Source organism: Stylophora pistillata, chromosome 3 (assembly GCF_964205215.1).
Source record: "Stylophora pistillata chromosome 3, jaStyPist1.2, whole genome shotgun sequence".
Taxonomy (NCBI): Eukaryota; Metazoa; Cnidaria; class Anthozoa; order Scleractinia; family Pocilloporidae; genus Stylophora; species Stylophora pistillata.
Genome location: NC_142521.1, coordinates 24,630,808 through 24,656,472, shown reverse-complemented (window position 1 = coordinate 24,656,472; position 25,665 = coordinate 24,630,808). Strand labels below are relative to the sequence as shown.

The 25,665-nt window shown below is 36.2% G+C and overlaps 1 protein-coding gene across 1 annotated transcript in view; it reads left to right on the top strand.

Annotated features, from left to right (window-relative positions):
* Positions 1-210: 210 nt before the first annotated feature.
* LOC111332975 (uncharacterized) overlaps positions 211-25,665 on the top strand; it is a 48,562-nt gene continuing 23,107 nt past the window's right edge. The window contains exons 1-24 of the mRNA XM_088753436.1: positions 211-352; positions 4,313-4,385; positions 4,473-4,524; positions 7,415-7,606; positions 8,238-8,408; positions 9,031-9,077; positions 12,778-12,820; positions 15,929-16,123; positions 16,585-16,788; positions 17,105-17,146; positions 17,518-17,568; positions 17,947-17,988; positions 18,360-18,395; positions 18,889-18,938; positions 19,376-19,432; positions 20,535-20,640; positions 20,943-21,062; positions 21,494-21,584; positions 21,886-21,988; positions 22,220-22,269; positions 22,656-22,791; positions 23,409-23,512; positions 24,559-24,661; positions 25,237-25,390. Coding sequence (XP_088609562.1) covers positions 249-352; positions 4,313-4,385; positions 4,473-4,524; positions 7,415-7,606; positions 8,238-8,408; positions 9,031-9,077; positions 12,778-12,820; positions 15,929-16,123; positions 16,585-16,788; positions 17,105-17,146; positions 17,518-17,568; positions 17,947-17,988; positions 18,360-18,395; positions 18,889-18,938; positions 19,376-19,432; positions 20,535-20,640; positions 20,943-21,062; positions 21,494-21,584; positions 21,886-21,988; positions 22,220-22,269; positions 22,656-22,791; positions 23,409-23,512; positions 24,559-24,661; positions 25,237-25,390 — 2,326 coding nt within the window. The 5' untranslated portion in view covers positions 211-248. The remainder of the gene's footprint in view (positions 353-4,312; positions 4,386-4,472; positions 4,525-7,414; positions 7,607-8,237; positions 8,409-9,030; positions 9,078-12,777; positions 12,821-15,928; positions 16,124-16,584; positions 16,789-17,104; positions 17,147-17,517; positions 17,569-17,946; positions 17,989-18,359; positions 18,396-18,888; positions 18,939-19,375; positions 19,433-20,534; positions 20,641-20,942; positions 21,063-21,493; positions 21,585-21,885; positions 21,989-22,219; positions 22,270-22,655; positions 22,792-23,408; positions 23,513-24,558; positions 24,662-25,236; positions 25,391-25,665) is intronic.

Here is a 25,665-nt window from a genome sequence, read left to right as displayed (position 1 = left end):
ATAGGTTCCTCGTTCAATAGTTTGAGAGCTACCCGCTGTTTAATTAATATCACAAGCCATAAAAATAGAAAAGAAAAAGTCAATTTAGGAGTGCGGTCGAGTGTCTCCTCGAAAGCTTCAATTGGTTATTTCTAATTGCATGTTTATTCAGTCTGCAGTATTTGTTTGGTCTTTGCATCATTTTAATATTCATCACTGGTCTCGTGAAAAGCTAAAAAGGATGCTGGCGATTGCAGACATGAATCATCATGTTAAGCTTTAGCGAACATCGTGATTATCTGACTGCACATGATACTAAAAAAGCAAAACTAATGCCAACAATTGTAAATTTTCATTTTTCATCGGAAGGAAGGTAAGCCATGGTTTTTTCATCCTTAGGCGATTTCATTTGTTCATAGATCGGCCCCTGCTGCTTGCAAACAATTTTACGTCGTGCTGCGCCGAAAGATTTTACTTTCAAACACCGAAGTAAGATAATTAATTGCTACATCATGACTTGGAACAAATGTGTGTGACAAGATCATTTTATAGCATAACGTATCAACTGCGAATATTCGTTATTTACTGCTTGCCTAGAGGACAGTAGTAAAATTTCTTTTGTATTGATACCAATCAAGTAAAAAAGTACAGAATCATGCAGGATAGATTTCTTACAAAATGGTCTATTCGAAGAAATTACAGACTACTGCCTTTTTAAGTGTGGAGAAAAATCCATTAAGATGAATTAGGAGCCGTCCGGCGAAAAAGATATTTCTTAGCAGCGAAAATTCAACTTTTTCAGACATTTGAAATGAATTCAGGGTACGCCAAAAAAAAACAAAAAATTCATGAATAAATAAGTACCTCAGGCAAAAAAGAGGAAGAAGAAGAAAAAAAACATCTATTTTTGTTTCCCGTGTCCATAAGATCACCACACATAAAAAATCGTCTGTCACATTGAGAAGTAGACATCACAAAATAAATATTCATCCTCAAAATCCAATATTACTCTCTTTACACCTTCATAGAAATTAAGTTTTTGTCCCATAACTTTATGGCCGGAACCTAACTACACGTATAGTCTATTGTTCATGTAGTGAAGAGCCTTTTTCTGGTCGCTTGTCTTCACTTTTGCATAAAGCTCGAATCTTTTTCTTTTAGCCCCATGTGTATGCACAAACACAGACTTCGCTTGATGTCCATCCCATGGACGGGAGAGATTATCTCCAACCCACACTATTTTTCTCAAATGGCATTAGCCGTTCACTGATCTTTGTTAAAGTTGCGAATCGTTAAGTCACCATTGCCTTTTATTGCACCAGTTGAGATGAATTAAAGGTTAAGTGCCCTGTAGTGTTTTAAGAAAAAGCAATTTGAAAAAAGGATTGATTCCTCGCGTAAAAATGCACTAAGTATGCAACATAAATTTATCCACCTTTGCTTCACATCGACTTTCCACTTCATTTTCGTAAGGACTGACCGTGCTCCCACTTTGTTAGAGTTGAAGGTTAGGTCTTATAAGCCAGATTGCACCCCGTCTACTCATCCCTCAACTTATGCTGGTCTATCCAAGATGAACACCTTCTGCAAATTGCAGCTTTTTTTAAGGGCAGACGCTTAGCAATTATGAAATCGAAAGGTTTTGTCCAATTTTATGCATTCACAAACCTTGATTTAATCAATTGTGTGCCACAAAGAAACAAAGCACGATTGGTTTCCAGCATGGTTTCGCTTAATTAAGAAAGAGAGCTTCAAAACCTTCTGTCACATTTGTGATTCCAAACTATTTACATGTTTAAGCAGACGACATTAGTCCTTCAATAGCTGTTCAAAATCCGCAGAAAGATCCAGACGGCATTTGCCCTCGCTCCAAACTACTTAACGTGGAAAGGTATGATGCACGATCCTTGCAGTAGATAGCGCTGTTTAAGCAACAGCGAAAATCAGACCTGAAAAAAATCAGGCCTGTACGGGTCTTTTTCAGGTCTGATTTTCGCTATTGCTTAAATAGCGCTATCTACTGCGAGGATCTTGCATTATACGTATCTAATACCGCAGTTCAAAATATATGAACTTCATATATTTCATTGTATCTAACGTGGAAAGCTTAAGTAGTTTAAGATCAAAATTTTTTAGGCGATAATTCATCTTAAAGAACATGCATTTTACCATGCCAAATTGCAAGAAAGAACTATTAATGCAAATGAAGAACAAATCTGCGATCAGTGACCTATTTTGTTGTTGTTGTTAGAGACGTATCCATCGAATTTAAGGATCAATGAATGGAAACAATTGAAAGAATTGAACCCTCGGGTGAAGGAAACATTCTGGCTGGATATGCTATATTATACCTCGGTGACACTGTACGTAAAAGTATCAGTAAGGTTTGTTTGACAGTGATTATCGTCTAAGAATTTGTGAATAGTACAACGCCGCAAAAGCGATACGTTAGTAATATATATATTACTCTCTCTCTCTTTTTTTCGTCCGCTTGGTCATATCTAAATATCTGTTTTTCTTATTAAGGACATGAAAAATGGTCGTTTACTTAAGTGATGTAATCATGGAAAAGAATATACTTCAAGCCAGAGTGATGTGACGTGGAGCTTCATGTCGGAATTAGTAAAAGCACAAAACTGACAGCTGGTTTAAGATAAAAAAAAATCATGCAGTCATACTTTCCCTTAAATTTGAACCTTTATCGAAGGCATGAGGTTTTCCGATTACTAACGTACCGCTTTTGCTTAAAAAAAAAACATGGCAAAATCGAGCGCTATTATTTTCTCAAAACAATCTTGTGAACATGTTAGTTTCACCAGCTTAATTCAAACGTTACGTTACTTTCCTCGGACACCATAATTTGCTTTTTAGACGAGAGATAGGATCCACCAAGGCATGACGAGAGATAGGATCCACCAAGGCATGTTTTCGGCCGAAATATCATAGACTTAAATTAATAGCCAACTCTTAGGGTCTCGTATTCTCTCATTCATGCGAATATCGTTGAGCAAATTCAAGGAAAACGTAACTATTATTTCACCGCTGTGCGCATATGAAACAACACATTCAGGTGAGTTTCATCAACAGCCCCCCTGTTGTCATGGAGGTTTTACATCCAGTAATGAGATGATAATTAGATGAAAAAGGAAGACATGGAACCACTTCCGAGCAGGTTTTTAAAAATTGAATATTACACACAACGCTTCAAAACAAAAAGGTCGAATGCACGGCGTTGATGAAGGCCATATTAACGCGACCAAGTGACTCTTGTATTTTCTCCTAATTTGAAATAATTTAACGGCTTTTTCTTTTGAGAAAGGAGGGTGTAGAATTTGAGATGACCGGCGGAAGGTTGATCTTCCTCTCTCATATTATGGAAGTAATTCCCTTCTGCTCAAGGTAACAACAAACAAAATTTAGGGAAGGATCACAGTTGATTTTGTATGCTAATCGTATTCTGACCAATACACATAAAGGTAAACTGTGAACAACAATATGCCACGGGCATTTTGATTTTAATTGAGATTGCAGCTTTGTTTTGCTTTTTTGGTTTTTTTATCTTACAACAATCACCGGTTAAAATATCGAACATCTCTAGAATATAACTTAAACACGTTTTGCGGCCGCTTTCCCTCTAAACTCTACTTCAAAAAGTTTCATTAGCTCTCCTCTACCACAATTCTTTAAATCCGGATATCATTGAAAGATAACTTCCTACTTCGGTAAAAAAGGTGTATTCGCAAGTGCAACAGGCATATTGAGAAAACCAGAGTACTCACCATTGTTTTTAAACCACCTTTACAGTAATGATTTCTTTTTTCAAAGGCTCAACACAATATTCTCTATGTTTTGTTTGTATTTGAAATCGTCTCAGTTTTTATTTAAAACTACTCTAATAAAGAACACTGTCTTGAAAAGTTTTTCTTATCCCCCGACGGTTTCCATTGACAGAAACTATTTGCAGTCCAGTGTTGATGTAATACCCTTTCAGTTGTAATTCACCTGCAGAATATTAAAAAGTTCAATATTTGTTTCTTACTTTACCGTTCCCATATCTCTGTAGGAAACAGTAGATTCTTCCTAAACGACGTCAGTAATAAACATAGACCAGTGCACCTGCTGAATTCTGTAATATTATAGTTTCGTAGGGCTCGGTCTAAATTCCTACGTAGACTTGGAGCTATTAGATAAACTAGCGAATTTATACAAACGTCGATTTGCCTGCTCATGTTAAAATTAAAATTCATGACTTTCCTAATGAGTTTTCCAATAAGTTGTTTGTATTTAAGTCGGCGGCATATGCAGATTAATAAACAGGTTTTTTTGTTCTTAGGTTATTGCTGTGCATGAAAGGCGCAATGAAGAACTGTAGATTCATCTTCCTCATTATTTTTCTTCAAACAAAGGCAAGTTAGACTATGTGGCGAGCGCGTTTGCCCAGAGACTGACTAAGATCCTGTTAAAATATCTCTCTGACTGACATTGTTTTTCAGAACTCATACGGCCTCTCTTCTAGTGATATTGGTTGCGAAGACCTTCACACAGGTGGGTAATGGACGTGTTCTTTGCTTTTTTTTGATGAATTTACAATTTCTTTCTGTCTTGAAATCATCGTGACACTCGTCACCTTGTAGGTGCTTTAATTAAGTAAATTGTTTCAAAATACGTTCTTAGGTCTACCTCCCAGTTGCATTCATTTTAAATCATTAGGAGTTTTTCTTTAGATATCATCGTATTTGAGCCTAATGGAATAACATAATATTCAGACTTTCGATTTTAAAACGTCTTGTGAGGTTAGGTTTGAATTAGCAGCTTTCTGAGCCGCTCGTGTTATTTATTTCTCGTCATTAAAACTACGGCTTGAAGTCGCACATTTCTCTGAGCTGAAAATTAAACAAGGAAAATAAACATACGAGGGGGCCGTAATATTGCGATAATTCAATGAAACTTTTGGTATTTATCGTCGAAGAAGGCTTTGAAATACTAGAGACTGCTTGTCCGGGCTTCGCTCCAATTTTCTTTATAGTTCTTTATTAACAGGAAAAAGAAACTAAAACAAGACCTTACCCTTGCTATTTTACAAGTCATTATCATGCTGAGCTGAAGTTCTAATGTTTGCCGATGCCATCAAATCAATGGAAATTAAACACCACGCTTTTGACAACAATAATGAAAAAAGACGCGTGAAGCATGCTCATAATTTCAATAAATATAATTATTTCGCAGAATATATTACGAAGTCGACAATTTATTGATACATATCAAATTGCAATAGCATACTTGCACTTATACAGGTTCTTTCTTTGTATCATTCAGGAGATGAGTTTTGAATTTCGTTTTGACATGCAAGCCCATGTTTTCTCTGAAACAAAGCGATCACAATATGCTTTCCCTTCAGGGCATCTATTTAAGTTTGAACACATCAATTGTTGTTTGAGTCAAAAACTCTTCTTTTGATAATAAATTTTTCATAGAACCCAATAAGATCGTTGTATAATGTAGCTGGAATTCATTTTCAAGCGAAAAATTACGATATTTCATAATTCTAAACACCGAAAATCTTCGAACTGACGAAATGTAAAGGACAGCCACCAGACGAACCTCAAGCTTACGCAATTTGAAAAACATTAAAAGAAAATGAGTTCGGAATTTTTCACTAGTGGCAGATTTTGCTTCAAGTGGAATTTAGTACTCTTCATTTAGTACTCTGATGAGAAGAAAATTGTCATAAGTTCGTGACTAATAAGAACTGGGAACAACCAAGCTCAACATTTTGAACATGTTGTGAACCATTCTTGACCTTGCTCTACGTTTCTGTGCAGCTTTCTCCTGTTCAGCTTAACTAAAGAAATTATCAAAGCCTGTAGTTTTGGCCTCATCGTGTTAACAAAAATACATGGATAAGTTTTGCAACTGTCATGTTTTACAAACTTATCTTCAGCTATTTGGGGAGGCTGGATAGTTCCCCTATAACTTAGTACAGTATCGTCATGGAACAGTCTTACCGATCAGACGAGAACTCACCATGCATCTATTCAATGTTTCAAGAAGAAAGATAAAGTTGGAATTAGTTGCGCTTAGCCCAGATTGTCCATAATGTATCTGCTTCTTTATATCATCATTTTCGCCAAATTGTAAACCCTGTTACATTTAAATATATATTTTCAGTTAGAATAATACATAGACTACGATGAAAGCGTAGTCTTTGTATTTTTCTAACTCAACATATATTGCGCTCTACTTTCATGTACCGATCACTGTAATACGGAAAAATCGAAACGCAGACCTCCTATATATGTATATATACTAAAACCAGTGAAAAACGAAAGTTTTCTCTTACATTGCTTTTGGGCTACGCGTTTTACCGCTGTTTCGGCTCTACAGGCATAGCAAAGTATGTTTAATGACTTATTACATCACAGATCTGATCATAATTACAATAATAATGGCTATCGTAATTCGAAGCGCGCGCGAGCAATTAGCGTAATTTCAAATCATTAAGAACGGGTTTATATTTCGAAATAAAAAACCTCTCTTTATTCTTTCTCATAACCTCGGAGGGGCTGAGAATCTTGTAAAATGGAAAAATAGTGAACTGAGTGGCCAATCCCGCAAGACTTTCGTTTTTCATTAGTTATAGTATCTTCATTCGATACAGAAGTTTTCAGTTTCTTTATATATATATATATATATATATAGTTTCTTTATGTATATATGTTTATTATATAGATACTGATGAAATACCAGGATTTCTCCTTTTACTAAAAAATCATATCTTCACCGCGCGCAGTGAAGATACTATTTTTATCTTTCACGTGTGAGGATATTGGCGTGGCCATGGTTACCAACATAATTACCCAATTGCTGTTTAGAAAATGAATAAAAAAAGTTGTCTTTTATGTGGAAATTTCATCAGCATCTACATAATAAACAGAACATTACATGGCCGCCTGGGGATACGAATTTTATCTTCGAGTGCTGAAAGTATCTCTCACTCGTTCGCTGCGCTCACTCGTGAGAGATACTTTCAGCACTCGAAGATAAAATTCGTATCCCCGCGCGGCCATGTAATATCCTCTATATATATATATAAATATTGTGAGAGGAAAAAAGGACGTAACTACATTTAGAATGTAGTTACGTCCTTTTTTCCTCTCATAATATTTATTCTGCTCTGCTTCAACGTATTGAGCACTGTTCCACGCGAAAATCGACTTGCAGACTTCCTATATATATATATATATATACATATTATTTACTATTCTTGCTATGTTCATTGATTCTGAAAAAGCCTAATAGGAGTGATCAATAAAAAAGTGTTGTATTGTTTTTTTTATGCAAAATCGATCTTTAAAGATTATTGCTGTTGCTGTGAACACAAAATATTAAAAAAAATGTTTGGTCAGATTACCGAGGAATGCCTTATACCTCGCAGCAAGCTGTGCAGAAAACGAACTACCCGAGTCAGATGTACTTGGTATTATTTCCTGGACTTGCCGAGGAAGATTTGGAATAATAAGATTAAACTGCACCGGTATTGAAACAAAAAGAAGAAATCAAGCTTCTCAAGCTTGCTGTGATGTACAAATAACTGAAAACGGTGGCAGAGAAGAAGTACATCAGGGAGGTTGGAAAAGTAACATATTTTCCTGCTAGTTTGTTAAAATAGAGTGATATCTATGAAGTACAGTTGGACCTCGCATTACTACTAAATGTGCATCTCCGCGTATTTTAATTTTTTTTACGAATATTTATACCGGGTAGCCCATTTCAGCTAATAGCTGGTTTAAATGGGGTCCTGTGACACCCACCCATCCCACCCCAAGGGAGGACGTTCATCACACAGTAATCTCGTGCGTGGGAATTTAACAGTATTGATTTGAGCCGCTCTCTTTATTACGCACAGCCTTTCAAAGTCCTGAAAAAATTTGACATGTTTTCTCGAAAAAAACTGAACCCCATTATAATTTAACCATCGAACACTAAACCCCTATTCCATAGAGCCAACACCATATAAACTTAATCTCTTTATTTTGGACTTTCCAGTCAGTCTGATTTGTGTATTTAGCACAATTTCCTGTCAGCAGTTACATATGAATCTACTGAAACGTAGCCTCCTGCAAAAGGAGAATACTACAGCCAAAGCCTATTCAACAAACTGAACATAATCTGTTTTTTTAATGAAACAAAGTAAAAACAATCAATGAAAAGCCGAAATAGTCCCATAAATAGTTCAACAGTATTCATCATTTTTCTAGTTCCCTGCATATCGACCTTCACCCATTGGGGAAACAGATCACTATCTGTTGAATCAGTGGATAAGTGGCGGTGTCAGTGGAATGGTTTTCGTCTGGTGGTGGACATTCAGGGACATATGCAGTTTCAAACTCGTTGCAACGGAAGTTCTACTCCGTTAACTACGCACGGTTGTGAGTGCAGTTGAAACCAGTTTTTCGTTAACGAACCTTTGTAGGTACCGTTTGACTACTGAATGACCAAAAAGGCCTGCTTTTTCAAGGGAAACCTTTGGAGGAATAGAGGGATCGCAACCAAATTCGGGGAAACTATTTGGATCTATGGACTAGGTCTCCAACACTTAGACTCCCGTATTGTACTTAAGAAAGGCATCAACTGAAGCAACTTCAATCACGTACACCTAACACTCTACGCCAATTTCTACTCTGCTTTCTGAGCCAAAAGATGAGTAAAACCCCTGCAGGTACACCAGCAGAATAAGAATTGTGGGAAATTTTTTCGAGTGCAACTTGAGCACATTCCAAATAAATAAAGTAATTGCGCGACCTCGAAGGTCGAATGCACGTTGCAATTCGTAGTCTGAGGATTTACAAGCCCTAATTTTGTTCCAAATGCATGAGAAATTATTTGATAACTTACTACTAGCACACAAAAAACAATTTCACCTTTATGCAATCAATTCCAAGTGTCTCCATTGTTAGAAGTTACTCGGCTTGATTTCAGCCAATGCAGACGCTGGAACGTTTGCCTTTATGTCATTATCATGGAAAAACTCTTCATTAACTTTCCCTTTAGGTGATGGCAAATTTTATCAGAAGAATAGGCAAAAGTTCTTTGATCAGGTAAGCGTTCAAGAAGTTAATGGGAACCTATCTTATTGCCTTTGAATGAATTCATGTGTCGTTTCTAAGCAAAAGATTACTTGATCTTCAGCGTTTCCTTAGGATTGGAAAACGAAATGATTATGAAACAGCTATTATGACCTATTGTTACAAACTTTTTTGAGTTATCATAAGTTTTCAAAGCTTTCAAAGCTCTCAGCCTTTGAAATGAACCGTGGTAACGATTAATTAAGGGGGTTGTCACAATAAAAAGCAAACCGATGACTAAAAAAAACGGAGAAAAAGGGGGATTCGCCATTGTCACTTTGTGAGAACCTCTTCATCGCAAGGTGAAAAAAAAATTTTGTATGAATGCTGTTACATGGTCAGGAAATACCCTTGCGTACCACTATTCAATCGCTCGACATCTGCGAATCTCGTTAAGAATTAACTTTAACGGATTCTTCAAAGACAGATCGGGATTTGAAGAATGCTGCGAGGCTTTCTATAGCTTGAACCATATAAATACCACTTACAATGGGTAGATTATTCCGAAAACTCCTGGCAAACAAATTTGAATTCGTCATGCAATTTATTTTACACATTCCCACCGCTAATTTTTGAAGATGTAACTGGCGTTTTCTAAATGATCTCTTGCATTTAAGTTTCTTTTTAATCATAACCTTGTTTCATAAAAGTGTTTGTCGACAAAGCAAAACATCGTTTTAGGAAATGGTATTCATGAACTTAGTTGAATTTCGACCTCTAAAGGAAATGCTTTTAACGCCTTTTACATTAAGTAAATAGAGGTTGGAAAGTTAGAGAACAATAATAAGACTTTAAAACGATTTTGAATGACTTCGTCCTGATAGAATCAGAAGGGAATTTTCACAATGTCTACAATAGACCATTTCTTGCAATATAGGTTTTGAGACTGCCGCATCAGTGAAATCAGTTTACAATGGAAGTTGATAATAACATTTGAACTTGTATTGTCCCATTTCCTTAAAAGAGCAAGATTTTGCTGCAGCTTTGTTGGCTGAATGCATTGAAGAAGGAAGTCTACGTTCAGAGAACAATATTCGTAATCGATCAACAAAAACTCTCAATAAAGATGGCGCCAATCAGACGGGAAACATTGAATGATCATAAGCGGGTAGAATGAATGAATAGATCATCTGTAAAAGTAAATAAGAAACATTTCCGAAAAAAAAGAAGATAGAAATTGCTCCAATTTTTTTAAATTAGTAAAAGAACACCACCTTTATTTATCATTTTTGCACGTTTGTCCAAACGGCTTCTGTTAAGGGTGATGCGTTGCAATGTTAAGCAAAAACCAGAAAGAACTCTCTAAATTCCACGTATTGCAAATTGCACGTGTAAGACACCAGAATTTCGCAAGAGCCGAGCCTAGTAAATTAATGAAATCAGCCTTTTGAGTTACTCATAGAAGAACTTCCCGTTTAGCATATGAAAACTCAAATGTGTCCTAGGTATTTCCTAAAAGTTGCTGCCAATAATACGAGAAATATAAACCCAGGCGAAACTTTAGCTCGAAACTTTGAAAACATGGTTACCCTAAATAAAATGACTGCTTTGAGATTACAAGGTTGTAAATTCTTGGCCAAAATAATGGGATGAACGCAACACAGGCTGAAATGCAAAGTGGGGTACGGGTGTTTCCATTGTTAAAAAAAGACGGAGGCAAAGTGCATGGAAATGAAATACCCAGGAAAGTAGCTGAGCACTCCTGCACATGCAAAGGACACAACATCGAATACAAACGAGGTTCAGTTTAAATCAATAAAGGTACTGTAGATTACTGTTTATGTGCATGTGCAATTCTTGAGCATCTAAAAGACAAAATTTAATCACAAATATATGAGTTTAATAAACCAACGTAATAATAACCGGATATGCAAACGTCTTTCAAACAGGGTGAAAACCAATAACGTTGGTAGGAACACGTCAAGTCAAGTTAATATTTAAACTGATGGGAAATTATCAGCACACATTGACATAAATAATTTAGTACGTACAGTAGATGGAAATAAATGAAAATAACTTGCATTGCATCATCATTACCATTTGATGAGAGAGAAGATGAAAGAAATAAATAGAAATAAGGGAAAATTGAAAGTCACCTTCAAAGGGTATAGATTTTGTGACACCCGAATGGTTCACGAAGTAATTGAGTGGGTGAGGCAAATAAATAAAACAAGGAAAATGAGAAAATCAAGTGAGACGGAAGGAAGAATTGAGACAATACGCTTATCTTTGTGGAATCAGAAAACAAATTCAAAACATCAGTATTGTGCTACTCGCGTAGTAACATATACAGTAACAGGCAAAAACTTGTAAAGAGGATGATAAAAAGTTTTGGACTGTACGTGTTTAATTGAAGGCTGAAGGCAATAAGCTTGAATCTAAATTCTCGTTTAGCATAAACAGGTCTTCTTCGATGCTATGGAAGATGTCAAATCCAGGTTTTGAATAATTTGCAAAATATTGCCTGTAATTTTATGGAAAACAACTCGGTCACACACATAAAGTTTTATCCTCAGTGTCACTTTGTTAATCATGCTTTCTTAAATAGTACAAGAGGCAGGAAGTCCTCAGTCTAAGGCTTGTGGCCGAGCTGAAAATTGTTTGTCTTTGGAATTTCCTGTCTTCAGAATCTAAATCTGCTGACTAAAAAGAAACAAAGAGGAGCTGGCAATGTCGTGATAGCAAGTTTTAATCACCCATCCAAAAGAAAAACAAAGCAACGTACCGGTGAATAGCCTACTAAATATATCAACAAATGCTTCTCTAGCTGCCAGTTCTGTCCATCAAAAGAAGATACCAAATTAATGTCACTGGACATGCTAGCACGCGAGTGCGATGACTTTAAGTTCGAAGCTGGATCATGTTTTGAAATTGTTTGAAAAACTTAGCTATAGGACAGATAGCTCGTTCAATTGCAGCTGAATGCTTTTTTTGTGAATTTTTATTGATGCACCATTTGTACTTAAAGTAAAATGGAAGATCAATTCTAAAATAAGGTCCATCGATAGCTAGCAAACCCTAGATTTAAAAACATGCTCCATTTCTTACAATTTTTTTTAAATTTCACTTCCACTGTTTTCCTCGATGACATAGTAAGAGAGGGGAAGAAAAATCAATATGAAGGAAATGTTTTAATCTTAATTGTCAGAGACGTACGTGGCATTTTGATATCTCTCGACGCTTCCACATCAATAAAGATGGAGATAAATTGTGAACAGCTGGCTTACCCCTTTAAAGATAGCTAACTCTCTCGAGCTATGTTTAAACTCCGCGAAACTGGTGGTCGACTAAAAGACCCCAAACGTACAATTTTCACAACCTTAGGTACTTTCCTTGCAGAAACCTGTGTCTGATTAGCTTCAAGCATCGAGTCAGGCGAGAGAACCTGACAGGTGAACAATTGGTTAAATTTCCGATAGGTTAGAATTTCTGTTTAGTAATGATCTGGAGAAAATGTCAACGGAGCAAGGAAAGCGGTTGTAAAAGCGTCTCCCCCCAGTCACTTGATAATTGCAAAATTGCTTCGGCCCTTGGGATAAAATGAATTCTAACGGATGGCTTTTTTTAGTGGATCTGTTGCTGGTGTTCACAGTTGAGGTAAATGTCTCTTAATCTTTTCACCGCACGCTTAGCTTGACTTATCTCTGAGCTAACGCAAATGTTTCCTCTCTAGATTTCAAGCTCGCTTCAACAGAAAGAGGAGACAATATCTACAGGTAATCTTTTATTAGGTGTACCATACAACACCAAAATTATTTTTTTTCTTGATCTCATTGAACAACTTCCCTCCATCGTCAAGGTGTTTGTATAATCGCAAATTTAAAATTTAAAAAAAAATTGTGTATGAATGAATTATTTCTCCAAAATGAACTCATCAAATATGTATTGTGGTCTTCAGGAAAATATATACAAAACTACTTGCTGTCAATTTAATTTGGAAAATGATGGAGCTGAGTTCTTAGTTTAACTGAAATAAATCGAAATTCTTACCTACACGTTTTGACGGTAATTTCTGTTGCTTATGCTCGAAAACATATTCCCGCCGAAGCGACGCATAAACCAGCTGAAAATGATTGAATATTATTTTGATCAGAAAGTTCATATCATCTTCTTAAGTTTCCACCTTGACCGAAATGTTTTATTCTCTGCAAAACATATTTCGTGGGTAAGTGTTAAAGGATCTTAAAGAGATGCGGTTGAAACGTCGAATACCTATCAAACAAGTTGGCGAAGATTAAAATATCATGTTTGTTAACTCATTCTTTCTTCGCCGTCACATGTAGAATAATGAAAACTTATATTGCGGATGAACACCCATTCAAACACCGGCACAGCAATTAGCAATATTTCTCGTTCATCCATGAAATAGTCAGTAGTAAATAATTTGTCCCATTTCTTTAACTAATTAAGTCAAACCGACTTTCTCCTGACACCAAGTTCTACCAACAGAAAAAAATGGAGGGAAATAAAAATCTTAGTAATGACTTGTGAACATTTCGTGAGGCCAGTTAATGCAACAAGTAGTAACAATGTTGCCGTATCCCAAAGATGATTGTCCCTTCACAGAGACGAGCGTCACGCTCCCATGGCTACCTAGGATGGCACTCCCTTTCATTTGTAAAAGAAAATTTTTTCAGTGATGATCAAAAATAGTTGAAATGTCCGCCCTTTTAGCATCAATAATTAATCGAATACGGTAGTATTTTCTCTGATAAGCATGTCTGGGAAAAAATTTTCTTGAGTAACTTTTTCTGATTCAGTTCTTTTGAACTCAAAATATCAAGACAACAGCAATTGAGAACCAACGGTAAAACGAACCATGACATATGAGAGGTTGAAGAGTCACTTCAATCTTGAGTTAAATTTCGCACCTTTAATTTCTAAGAAAATTTTGAACAATTCGTACCATTGAAAAAAATTATCACCTCGTTTAGATACGAGTCATGTTTAAGTGACTTTTTGTTACAAAGCATCTCATCAAACTTACTTTGATCAACCCAAACTATACTGTCAAGAAAATATTGAATTCGAAAAAATCGATCAGTACCTGAGACGCACAGATGGTAACAGCCGTCATTAAAAACCTGAAATGATCACGAAACTTCAAGCTTATTTCTTTGAAACACCATTTACATGTATACAAATTACTTTAATGATCAAGTGCACCGGAGATGGTGAAGTCGCATTAGATCCCGTTAATGCATTATCTGTCACCTGACGCCGATGTTCTCTTTTAATGTTTGCTCTTCTGTAAGACTCAAAACTTCCTTTATAAATACTAATCCGAGAGTCTATGAGATCCTGAAACAAAGAAAGCTCTACTTAGTATTTGAATACTTAAGCGCTGCAGAAGCAGTCGATGAAAGCTGATCTCTCGTAAGCATACGTGGCTTGAATCCGAAATCAAGAACGTCTCTCGTGAAGCGCACGTGCATTTCAAGCAAGAGCTTCGAATAAATATGTTTTTGATCTTACGAGGATAAAGGATCGGTAACAGAACACTTCGAAAAATAGACGGGAAAAAAAAAACCAAAACAAAAACAAAAAAAAAAAAAAAAGTGACAGAAGAGAATTTGATCGTGTCAAGATTTAATAAATATTTTGAATCGATTATTGCAAGGAGACAACTGCATTTTATTTCATTACTTGACAGTAACGTACCTCGAACCCAAACAATAAATATCAAATCAACAACAAACATATGAAACATATGTGTGAACTGCGGTTATGAGACGTATATGAGAACGATCCTTCGCAGTAAAGCACTATTTGAGCAATAGTGAAAATCAGACCTGAAAAAAATTTCAGGCCTGTACGGGACGATCCTTCGCAGTAAAGCACTATTTGAGCAATAGTGAAAATCAGACCTGAAAAAAATTTCAGGCCCGTACAGGCCTGAAATTTTTTTCAGGTCTGATTTTCACTATTGCTCAAATAGTGCTTTACTGCGAAGGATCGTTCTCATATACGTCTCATAACCGCAGTTCACACATATGTTTCATATGTTTGTTGTTGTTTGATTTATCATCTACGGGTTTATATCGAATTAATTTGATGGCCTGCTCCCAGTTGGCTTGTTAGCTCAATTGGTAGAGCGCTGCACTAGTATCGCAGAGGTCAGTGGTTCGAATCCCGTACAGGCCTGAAATTTTTTTCAGGTCTGATTTTCACTATTGCTCAAATAGTGCTTTACTGCGAAGGATCGTTCTCATATACATAAATATCAAATCGATAACTAATTTAAAGTTCTGTGCTAATGATCATCAAAGTGTAATGGAGGCTTTACTTACTATGAAACCAAGCAAAACAAAACAAAAAGGCATAATCATTCTGTGGATGCAAATGCTGTAAACGTTACGAAGTATATTTAAGGTCGCCGTTGTCTTTCAAAATTGTAAACCTTTCATTGCTTCATGGTTCTTTAAAAAATTCATACTCACTCGGTTTATTTTTTAATTTTGAAGACAGGCAGCTACAAATTCATTTGAAACGATTAAACTTTAAAAAATTGGTTTGAATCATGAATTGAAGACTTTCCTGTTTAATAATTTAAAATTGTTATTCGCTGGTGATTTTATAAAGTTATTAAGCCGGCTTTGTCCTACAAAAGGTTTCGAATGTTTTCAAATACTCACAAACAAAATTTGTGAGTATTTCAATTCAACTTTATTGGCTCAAATTGGACAAGATATAGTTCAAGGTGTGGTGAGGATAAAAAAAATTGGACCTCGCCATCTCTTGCTCAATTGCCACAAAAATAAATGAATCTCTGTGCAAACTCTGAACGAAGCTGATATCGGGTTTTTTTGTTGTTTTCTTTCCAGTATTTTGTAGTCAATCAAGGAAATACTGGAGTAACAGCAGTTCTGAATTCTACAGCGAAATAAACTGGAATTGCACAGGTCGTTCTCAATACATATTCATTAGTTGCAAAGGATCTCAAGAAGGAAATTCAACATTACACCCAACCAGAATGTGCTGTCAGGTTTCTTTTAAAAAGGAAAATAGCAGTCTCACAGGTATTTAATCATTAAAAAGAGAAACCAACTATTTGATACCACACATTGTTAATGCCACTAAACAATTACTGCTTTTCTTATTATTTAGTTCAAGTTTTATACTTATCTGGGGCGTTTCGTTCATCTAAAACGACAATTTCGGCAATAAAAGCCACTATAAATTGAACTAGAAATAATCTTGAAGCTTTTCCGCTTAATTGTTCATAGGTGATAAAACTTCAAATTGTGTCACTGATCAAGAATAAGCTTCAGTCTATGAGCGACTTACTGCAATGAACAGAGGAGAACTTCAAAATGAAACTGGAAGCAAATCACTCAGAAATTGTTCTGTTCATCAACGAAAGAATTTAGGTTGAGGTTTCATGCACATGCCCAAAAAGTCAAACTTAACATGCAATTAAGATATCAATGAATTAAATATTCGTCATCAAAAATTTTAATCTAATAATGTATTGCTGTAGCATCGTGCCTTGGAATCTTTGGAGCGCGCAATGTCTCTTCTATGCAAACCAACAACATTAAAAAGTGGCATTGCGAGTGGGAATGGTACGCCTTAAACATCTCACAGCAAACTTTTGGTCCTGGAGATAAAAGGATGTTGGGGACATATTATCGTTACACAGGAAGGCGTAACAAAACTCACCTCCAAACCTGCCATAGTACCGGTAGGTAATAATGTATTTTCAATCAAAGCTAGTCCAGTCCAGCGGCTATCTCTTGGAAGCCTAGTTTGGATTCTTGAAGATACTTACTCAAGGGGGAAGCATGGAAAATTGTCAAAAATATTCCAAACTTGGTATATTGTATGTCATAGAAAGAGAATACATTGATCACTTTTCATTTTCTGGCTTTCTATGAGTTAGTAGAGTTAACCCTTAAGGAATGAGTGCCATAAAATGCTTTTGAAGCTAGTTCACGCGGGACATTTCATTATTAATTCCGTTACTCTGCTAATTCTTTGAAAACTGATCTTATATTCAGAGAAAATCACACAGACCACCACAACAACCTCCTTGCCTCCTGGTAAGAACATTTTCCATGCTTGCTAAGTGAACTTAATGACTCAGTTGCCATTAAGTGAGGTCAGACGAGCTACCCTTTATTTTTTCTCCACCCTCTCTAGTTTTAATCATGTGTGCTCATTTTTTAAAAAAAAAAGGAAAATCAACCTGTCTAGAGGGGGGAAACAACAATAAATACTAAGTATAGTTGTCTAAGACACCGTATTTTAAGATCTCTTAATGCCGGAGTACAACATTATATCAAAGACCAACCTGACAACTCATGTAAATAAACTTTCATTACGCTTCTCTAAGTCGGCGCTGCGAATCGTTTGTGAGCTGGAAAAATCGACCACTAATCATTTATCTCACAATATTTGTCTAACTTTCCAGTGACACAAAGTTCAACAGCAAGCACGTTTCCTTCAAGTAAGAGAGAGTTTGGTAATTGTGTTTAATCAGATAATTGACTTTAGTTAGGTGAGCCGGACGATCTTCTGAAAGAAATGTAAAGAAATGTATTTTCAATCAAAGCTAGTCCAGTCCAGCGGCTATCTCTTGGAAGCCTAGTTTGGATTCTTGAAGATACTTACTCAAGGGGGAAGCATGGAAAATTGTCAAAAATATTCCAAACTTGGTATATTGTATGTCATAGAAAGAGAATACATTGATCACTTTTCATTTTCTGGCTTTCTATGAGTTAGTAGAATTAACCCTTAAGGAATGAGTGCCATAAAATGCTTTTGAAGCTAGTTCACGCGGGACATTTCATTATTAATTCCGTTACTCTGCTAATTCTTTGAAAACTGATCTTATATTCAGAGAAAATCACACAGACCACCACAACAACCTCCTTGCCTCCTGGTAAGAACATTTTCCATGCTTGCTAAGTGAACTTAATGACTCAGTTGCCATTAAGTGAGGTCAGACGAGCTACCCTTCATTTTTTCTCCACCCTCTCTAGTTTCAATCATGTGTGCTCATTTTTTTAAAAAAAAAGGAAAATCAACCTGTCTAGAGGGGGGAAACAACAATAAATACTAAGTATAGTTGTCTAAGACACCGTATTTTAAGATCTCTTAATGCCGGAGTACAACATTATATCAAAGACCAACCTGACAACTCATGTAAATAAACTTTCATTACGCTTCTCTAAGTCGACGCTGCGAATCGTTTGTGGGCTGGAAAAATCGAGCACTAATCATTTATCTCACAATATTTGTCTAACTTTCCAGTGACACAAAGTTCAACAGCAAGCACGTTTCCTTCAAGTAAGAGAGAGTTTGGGAATTGTGTTTAATCAGATAATTGACTTAACATTCCAATCGTGACATTTTAAACTCGAGTTTAAAACTTATCCGCTGCCTCAGTTATTTTATATGTGATTGATAAAGGCAAGAGAGCTTTGATTTCTATATGATACAGATTATGTGTACTTTCAAAAACAGATGTTTAAGTGTATTTTTAACAAGCCTGCGACAAACAAAAAAACCCGAGTCACCGATAGGGATAAAATCCCTTACCTTTCAACACCTGTCGGGTTGTTCACTACTAAACATCTTGGAACTTGCGTTTAGCCAGTCTAAGTTCAATTGCGGTTTACTTTGTTTGTTTGCTTGTGTAAAGGAAGGAATGTCAAAATGAATGTTCTTGTGGTAAAAGCAAGTGGAAAGCTCTTTCTATCAAAACTATAGAGACATCTTTCGGATTCACAATTAACTTTCGTGAAGACATCGTTATCATGGCTCTCTTTTGACCCTACAGGTAACAGAAGAAATGCCTCGTCCACCATTATCGGCAAAGTGACGACTCTTGTAAGTTTGCCTTATTCTATCTCCATCCGCAACTTTCACTTTCACGTGAAGTTGTTTACCTCACTATTACTCACGTGGCAAACTCTGGAATTCTCAAAATTTGTACATGTATGAGGACTGTGAACAAAAAAAAACTGAAAATAGCATCACGTCTCTGAGACCGTTTTACAGAGTATTTGAGGGTTTTTAAACCTATAAAGAGAATGCGCAAGAAGGTTTGAAAATTTGTTTTCGGAGTATCACTATCTATTATTGCTTGAGGTTAACGTAAATATATTACTCACTTCTGCAACAAGCCCGACAGACTAAAGTCAAAGCAGAGAGCAAGAACACCGCTGAACAATTATGAACTTAATGAGACGAGATGTGGCACGCGTGGCCTAAGTGGATTGAACGTACATGCTTTTCTTGTGACAGTCATTTCTATTTTTCACCAGGGTAAAAACCTTACTGAATTCGTTCATTATGAAAGCTGGAATTGTTCAGCTGAGATGGTAAGTGTTACACGGACCCGAGCCATTAATGCCATGAATTCGCCAACATGTGGCAGAGTATATTCCTTAATTTTTCGTCACACCTTGTACGTCTCTGAAATATCAACAGCGCCGAAATAATAAGTAATAATTTTTCCAAATAAAATTATTGACATACCAATGCAAAATCTTGAAAAGTTAGTCATAATTTAAGTAAATTCAGGAATAAAATTATACCATGCATTGAATCAGCTATAACCCAAACAATGTACGGAAATAAATATATCTTATTACACATTTTGTTGTGTAGTATCGCTGAGTATTTTTACGAGTTGTGCCGTATTTTGACGAGCCCGTGGGGCGATTCAAATACAAATAACAAGTAAAAATACTAAGAAAAACAACACATCAAAACGTCTAATAAGTTATTTATTATCTAACACGCCAAATTGTTATTTCAGTGCGGGCGAATTTCGCGGATATTTAATTACGGGGAGTGCGTGACAGAAGTATGCGAAGCGGAACGGAATTGGCGCGTTGTCATGTTGCTGTTTCTATTTTCTTCAATAAATGATGAAATTTCATTGTCATCTAAGTCCTGTCCTTCGTTCGATTTCTCTAATAAACTTGTATCAGTATTCGTCAGCCATTCCGACTATTCGTCGTCAGAAAAATAATTTAAATTGTCCACCATTTTTTTTTTTGGAACTTCAATCCATTTTGTCGCTTGCGCGATACGAGAAAACCTGTCCAACCGGTTCTCTGGAGTACAAATACCGCGTGATATTTGAACTCGTCTTGGGCGTTATTTGTACTTTACGGAGTGCAGTTGGATAATAAGGACTTTTATCTCACAGCACAATAAGTTGGAAAACAACCTGAATGTTGTGGCTCAATACTACCGTCAAAATCTAAACAAAAATCGATACACCAGCATGCTATTCAATAAGTTCACTCCTTTTGGATCCTTAAAAAACTGATTCTTAAAGCAATTTTCCCTCCTCCGGAGACAATGCCGTTAAGCCGAAAATTGGTTATCTTTTTTAAACTTATATTTCAAATAAATATGAATATTCTTATTTTCCGCCATGAGTAAGACATTTTTCCTTTTCACAATTGCAAGATTGCAGAATTACTTCCGAAAATAGAGGACAGAGTCCATTCCTTCCTTAGGGAGATTCTTGACTCTCAGGCTGTGGAGCTACCTTCATTTTTTAGCCGGATAATAGGTACAAGTCAATTTAATCTTACGTCTTTACGGGAAAGCTTTTCCACTCCTCAGGGGAGGTGGAACGCTTGCTTCTCTAATCTTCTCGAATTAACATTGGCCAATTCAGTGACTTTAGTTAGGTGAGCCGGACGATCTTCTGAAAGATCCAAGGTAACTAACTCTGGTGGAGGCGAATTCCAATTCAGTGAAATAGGACCACACTCAAAACAATCAGAACTCTTGGAGGGAAACGATTCAATTAAGAAAAAATAGCTTAGACATTTCCAGCCATCAAGACGTAATTTTTCTCTTGCTCAACAGAACTTCACGGCGTTATTGCCACAAGTGTCAATAAAACATTAAAAGTTCCTAGCACCGCTGGAGCAGGCCAGTCACATGGTCTGTTAGTTTTACCGCCAGGATCAATTGATATCAAAAATGGTAAGTTCGATAAATATAAGGATAATAATTAGGAATAAATTTAAACACAGAATGGCTTCTAACGTTGTTGCCATCCTGGGAAAAAAGCTGCCAACAACGGAACATTGGGATCTTGAGTAACGTAATATTAAATGACCATATTTAGGAACTGTTATCTTGAAAAAGTATCTTCTTCAAAACAAGTTTACGCCGTTTTTGATGGGAATAGTACCGAAAAAAATAGTTTTAGTCATGGATAAGAAGTCATCCAAACAATCGTAAACAGTTCATATGAGATACTCTTAATTACCTCTTTGCTAGGGAATATTTGTTGAACTCGCTTACCAGAAAAAAAAAATTTACATGGTTTACCTAGGAGTTTGGGTTACGCTCAAATCGGAAAAAATGGCTCGTAAATTAACTAATGTGCCTTTTTTTTGTCTATTTGAAAGAACGACTGGCCATAATAACAGTTGTACTCAAGTTTGCTTCACTGTGCAATGATAAAGAAGGTTTGGCATTGGGCTCATTGCCCGAAAAGAGGCAAGTTGTTCGCAGACAGTCTGCACGATTAATAATAAATAATTCCCCAACTTTGAAGTAGCCCGAATTCTTGGTCTGCTTTAACTGCACCTTACCAACAATAGATTCGTCATCCGTCTGACATAAGTGCGTAGAAAAACAGTTAAACACAAAAAGGGAAGGAATGGATTTTTGTTCCATAATACTTCATGAATCGTGTTAAACCGCGCAGCAGAAAGATATTTGAACTATTGACAAATAACTAATTTGCAGAGGAACAAGCGGTCTAATACTTTTACTTATCAAAATTCTCTTTTCACAGATCCTCTGTCTTGAAATCTCCGATAGTTTCTGTGTTGGGAATGACCAATAAAAGTAACGTACATACTCTTCAAAAAAACGCCACCTTACGCTTTAGGATCAAGGTAAAAGACTCAATGTTTTCCGCTTTTATGAGTACTCATCGATTAAAAGGTGCTAAAATGAGTTAAAAATTATAACACCTTGTACCAGTTTGTCTTACCACTGATCTAGTTTCTTGACAGCCATTGAAGCCAATTTCTCTGAGCTTTTCCATAGTGCTCCCTAACGATGATTCCTATACTCTACCTGAAGGGATCATTTTAGTAATATAATTTCGCTGTTGTTACTCTCAGAGGGATAATCAATCATCTGTTGGGTGCCGGTTTCTACGCAACAGTTCCGGGTAAGTATCTTTGCATTATTTTAATAATCAAAATTAAAATTTCAAATTAAAATTTCCTGGGCGGCTTCGATGTCCACACGACATGGGTAGAATGTTGAGAACATTCTAATAAAAACCTTGAGCGCACCAAAATATTATCGATTCTCAGAAGTTAATCAGATCCATTTTTTCACCTCTGCTGTGAACTACTTTGTAGATAACGTATGGTTACTTATTCCAACAATCGTGTAGCTCAAAATAATAGTACCATAATTACATGTTACTGAAAGGTGAGACTACATGTATTACTTAGGTAACTTTCCAGATGATCTCCTGATCTTATTCGAGACAGATCATGCTTCTGTATCCGTAAAACGTAGTGAAACAATATTATTTTCCATTAATAGCTCCAAACCTTTCTGGTCGGACAAGGGAATGACTTTCAAGGATAATTATGAAAAGAACTTCACTTCGTGTTTGACAAATCACCTCACTAGTTTTGCTGTTCTTATCAATTACAACGACGATCAGTCACAGTCGAAGGTATGAAACACATCTGTGATAAAATCAGCGATGGAAAATTTCACTAATGAACGAGAGGGTTCAATTTTCCTGCCTACCTGCTGACAATGATTATGAATGACGTCAAAGTGTGGGAAGAAGCAACGAGGGGCTCGCGAGCTGCAAGAAAAGAATGGCCAACAATGACGTCATCTGTGCCACTGGCTTCTAATAGATTATATTAAAGAACACAACAAAATATATGCAGTGTAGAATATATTACACTTTATTACTACAGACGTTCTGTGATTGTCATGGGAATTCCTAGCACTCCGGCCTTGGAGTTCCTTCACCTGAAAAATAATAATAATAATTGCAGAAAATTCAAGTATTTAAAATTATAATTCTTAGACATAAAACATGGTCTTTCCGCTTTTAAATCTGTATCCCTCTATTATCAAATATTTACTTCCTCTAGTACACCATCTTCCTCAAAGGATCTACAATTATGAGTTCAAGTTCTGATTTTTTTGCGTGATCCTGTGGTTGCTTAAGTTGTGATTCTTTTTACCTGAGCTTTTAAGTCTCAGGCGAAGTTTTCCGAATGGAAAAAACCTGAAAATGACATCCTTAATTCTATATAAAAATATATTTTTTAGCTTACAGAAGAAGAATTCAAGGCACTGGACCTAATCACGAAAATTGGTTGTGGTTTTGCTATTTCATGTCTTCTTGGAGTCATTGTTACTTTTTCCTGTGTCAGGTTTGTGTTCGTTTTATATCTTGTACAATCTCTGTTAATTTTCTACAGTTCACATCATCTAAGTTGTGATCACCTGTAAGAAGTTGTCACTTCATCTCATAGAGACTTTAGAGCTGTATGAGGTAGAGACAGATTTTACATGATTGCCATGCACATGAAAGTCTTTCATCAATCGCTGTATATCTTGGTGTAACGTGCCATTGATGAAAAACTCTCGTGGGCCTGTAAAATCTGTCTCTACCTCATATAGCTCTAAAGTTAAAATGTTAAGACGCATAACCTTCTTACTAAAAGCCACACTAGAAACAATTTATTCTAAAACAGTAATCCCAAGTGTATTACATGATTTGGTTGTGTGGGGCTCCTGCCGGCTCATATTATTTGATGAAAGATCTAGAGCTGATCCACCTCAGAGTTGCAAGACCTATTCACAAACTACCAAGAGACATGGAAGACGAAAAAGTACTCAAAAAATGCAAATTGGATTCCATTAAAATATTTCTTTCTTGCTCGTATTTTAAACATAACGCATAGAGCCTTTTATAATATAGATTTAGATGATATGAGTAGTCTAGTTGTGAAGAAGGCTTCTTCTGATAGCCTTAGGAAATCGTTGAATGTCGTTGTATCTAGACCAAGAACCGAACAGGGTCGTCGTTCATTTAAACACAGAGCCGTAATCGCCTGGAACTCTTTACCTGACACTATCAAACAGCTTGAAAACCCTGTCTCTTTTAAAAGAAAGATAAAATGATCAATCAAGACCTATGTCAGGGACACGAGCTTCTAAAAGGAATGCTCCGTAAATTATAATAAGAGCCCTAAATTTGGATATTTTTTAATTATTTGATCTCTCTTTTAAGTATTATTGTATGCTATTTTTTGCGTCGCGACAATTGTATTGTAAATTACTGTTTTTCCTTACTTAGACTTAGTAGTAGTAGGTCCACATCAGTTGTACAATTGCGTACTTTAAAACCTACTTATCAAATAAATGTATGTATGTATGTATGTATGTAGACTTAAATTTACTATTTCGCCTTCAGGACCTTATCAGCAATGCGATACCGTATTCATATCCATCTCTGTGTCGCCCTTCTCGCTGCTCAGCTAATATTTGTCACTGGCATTGACGCCACAGGAATCAAGGTGAGTCAGCGTTATATTTTTACAAATAAGCGTTGTCGCCATAAGAAGTTACACCGAACGCTGTACTCTCTTTCCTCTTTTTTACTATCAGTAGCAAGCAGGATCTTCCACAATTTCAGAGAGAATTGCACTTATTTTTTGAGTCTCGCTTTTGAGATGATTGGGACCGTTAGCATTTTGCTTCATGGTAATCACCATCATTAAACATTAGGCTTACAATGAAAAATCTGATTGGTCGAGAGCATTCAATCAATATTGAATAGTGTGAGAAGTTGACAAGATGAACGCGAATTATGCAGCAGATTTTTCGTTTATCATGTCGATTTAACAATCTACCCAGTTTCCAATCCCCTCGTTCTTGTAGTGTTCTCGAACTTTTGCTTACTCAGATAGAAACTAAAAATGGCTGAAAGCTTTGCTTTTGTTTCTGTTGATGAAATAAAGCCTGTGACTGAAGACAATGATACAAAATACACCAAGGAAATGACACATTTTGGTTAAACTTATCAGTATAACAGTATAACTTAAATAGACCGGAGCTAGTGAGATATTCTAGCGTTATTTTTCTCTCGTAGGAGGTCTGCATTGCTGTAGCTGTTATGCTTCATTACTTTTTTACCGCATCATTTGTCTGGATGTGTATAGAGGCCGTCCACATGTTCTTCAAAATTGTCTCTGTGTTCAACATTCAAAGAATTCGTATGAGACATTATGTGGCATTAGGATGGGGTAGGCTTTGACGTTTGACTTTATCGTTTGCAAATTGTTTCAGCTAAAGATAAGGAGCTGATAAATCCTTAACAGTGTCAACGTGTTTCTATCACTACTTATGACTTGAGTCACACATCACTTTACAGTTCAAAGCTGTAAGAAAGCTCTTTCCTCTTGACTAAACTTTCTATGTTGCCCTGTAACTAAATTAGTGACAATAACCTGGTCTAGTCAGTAGAATACCAGTAAGTATAACATGGGAAAATACATATCGGTAGATGATGAGGAGATGA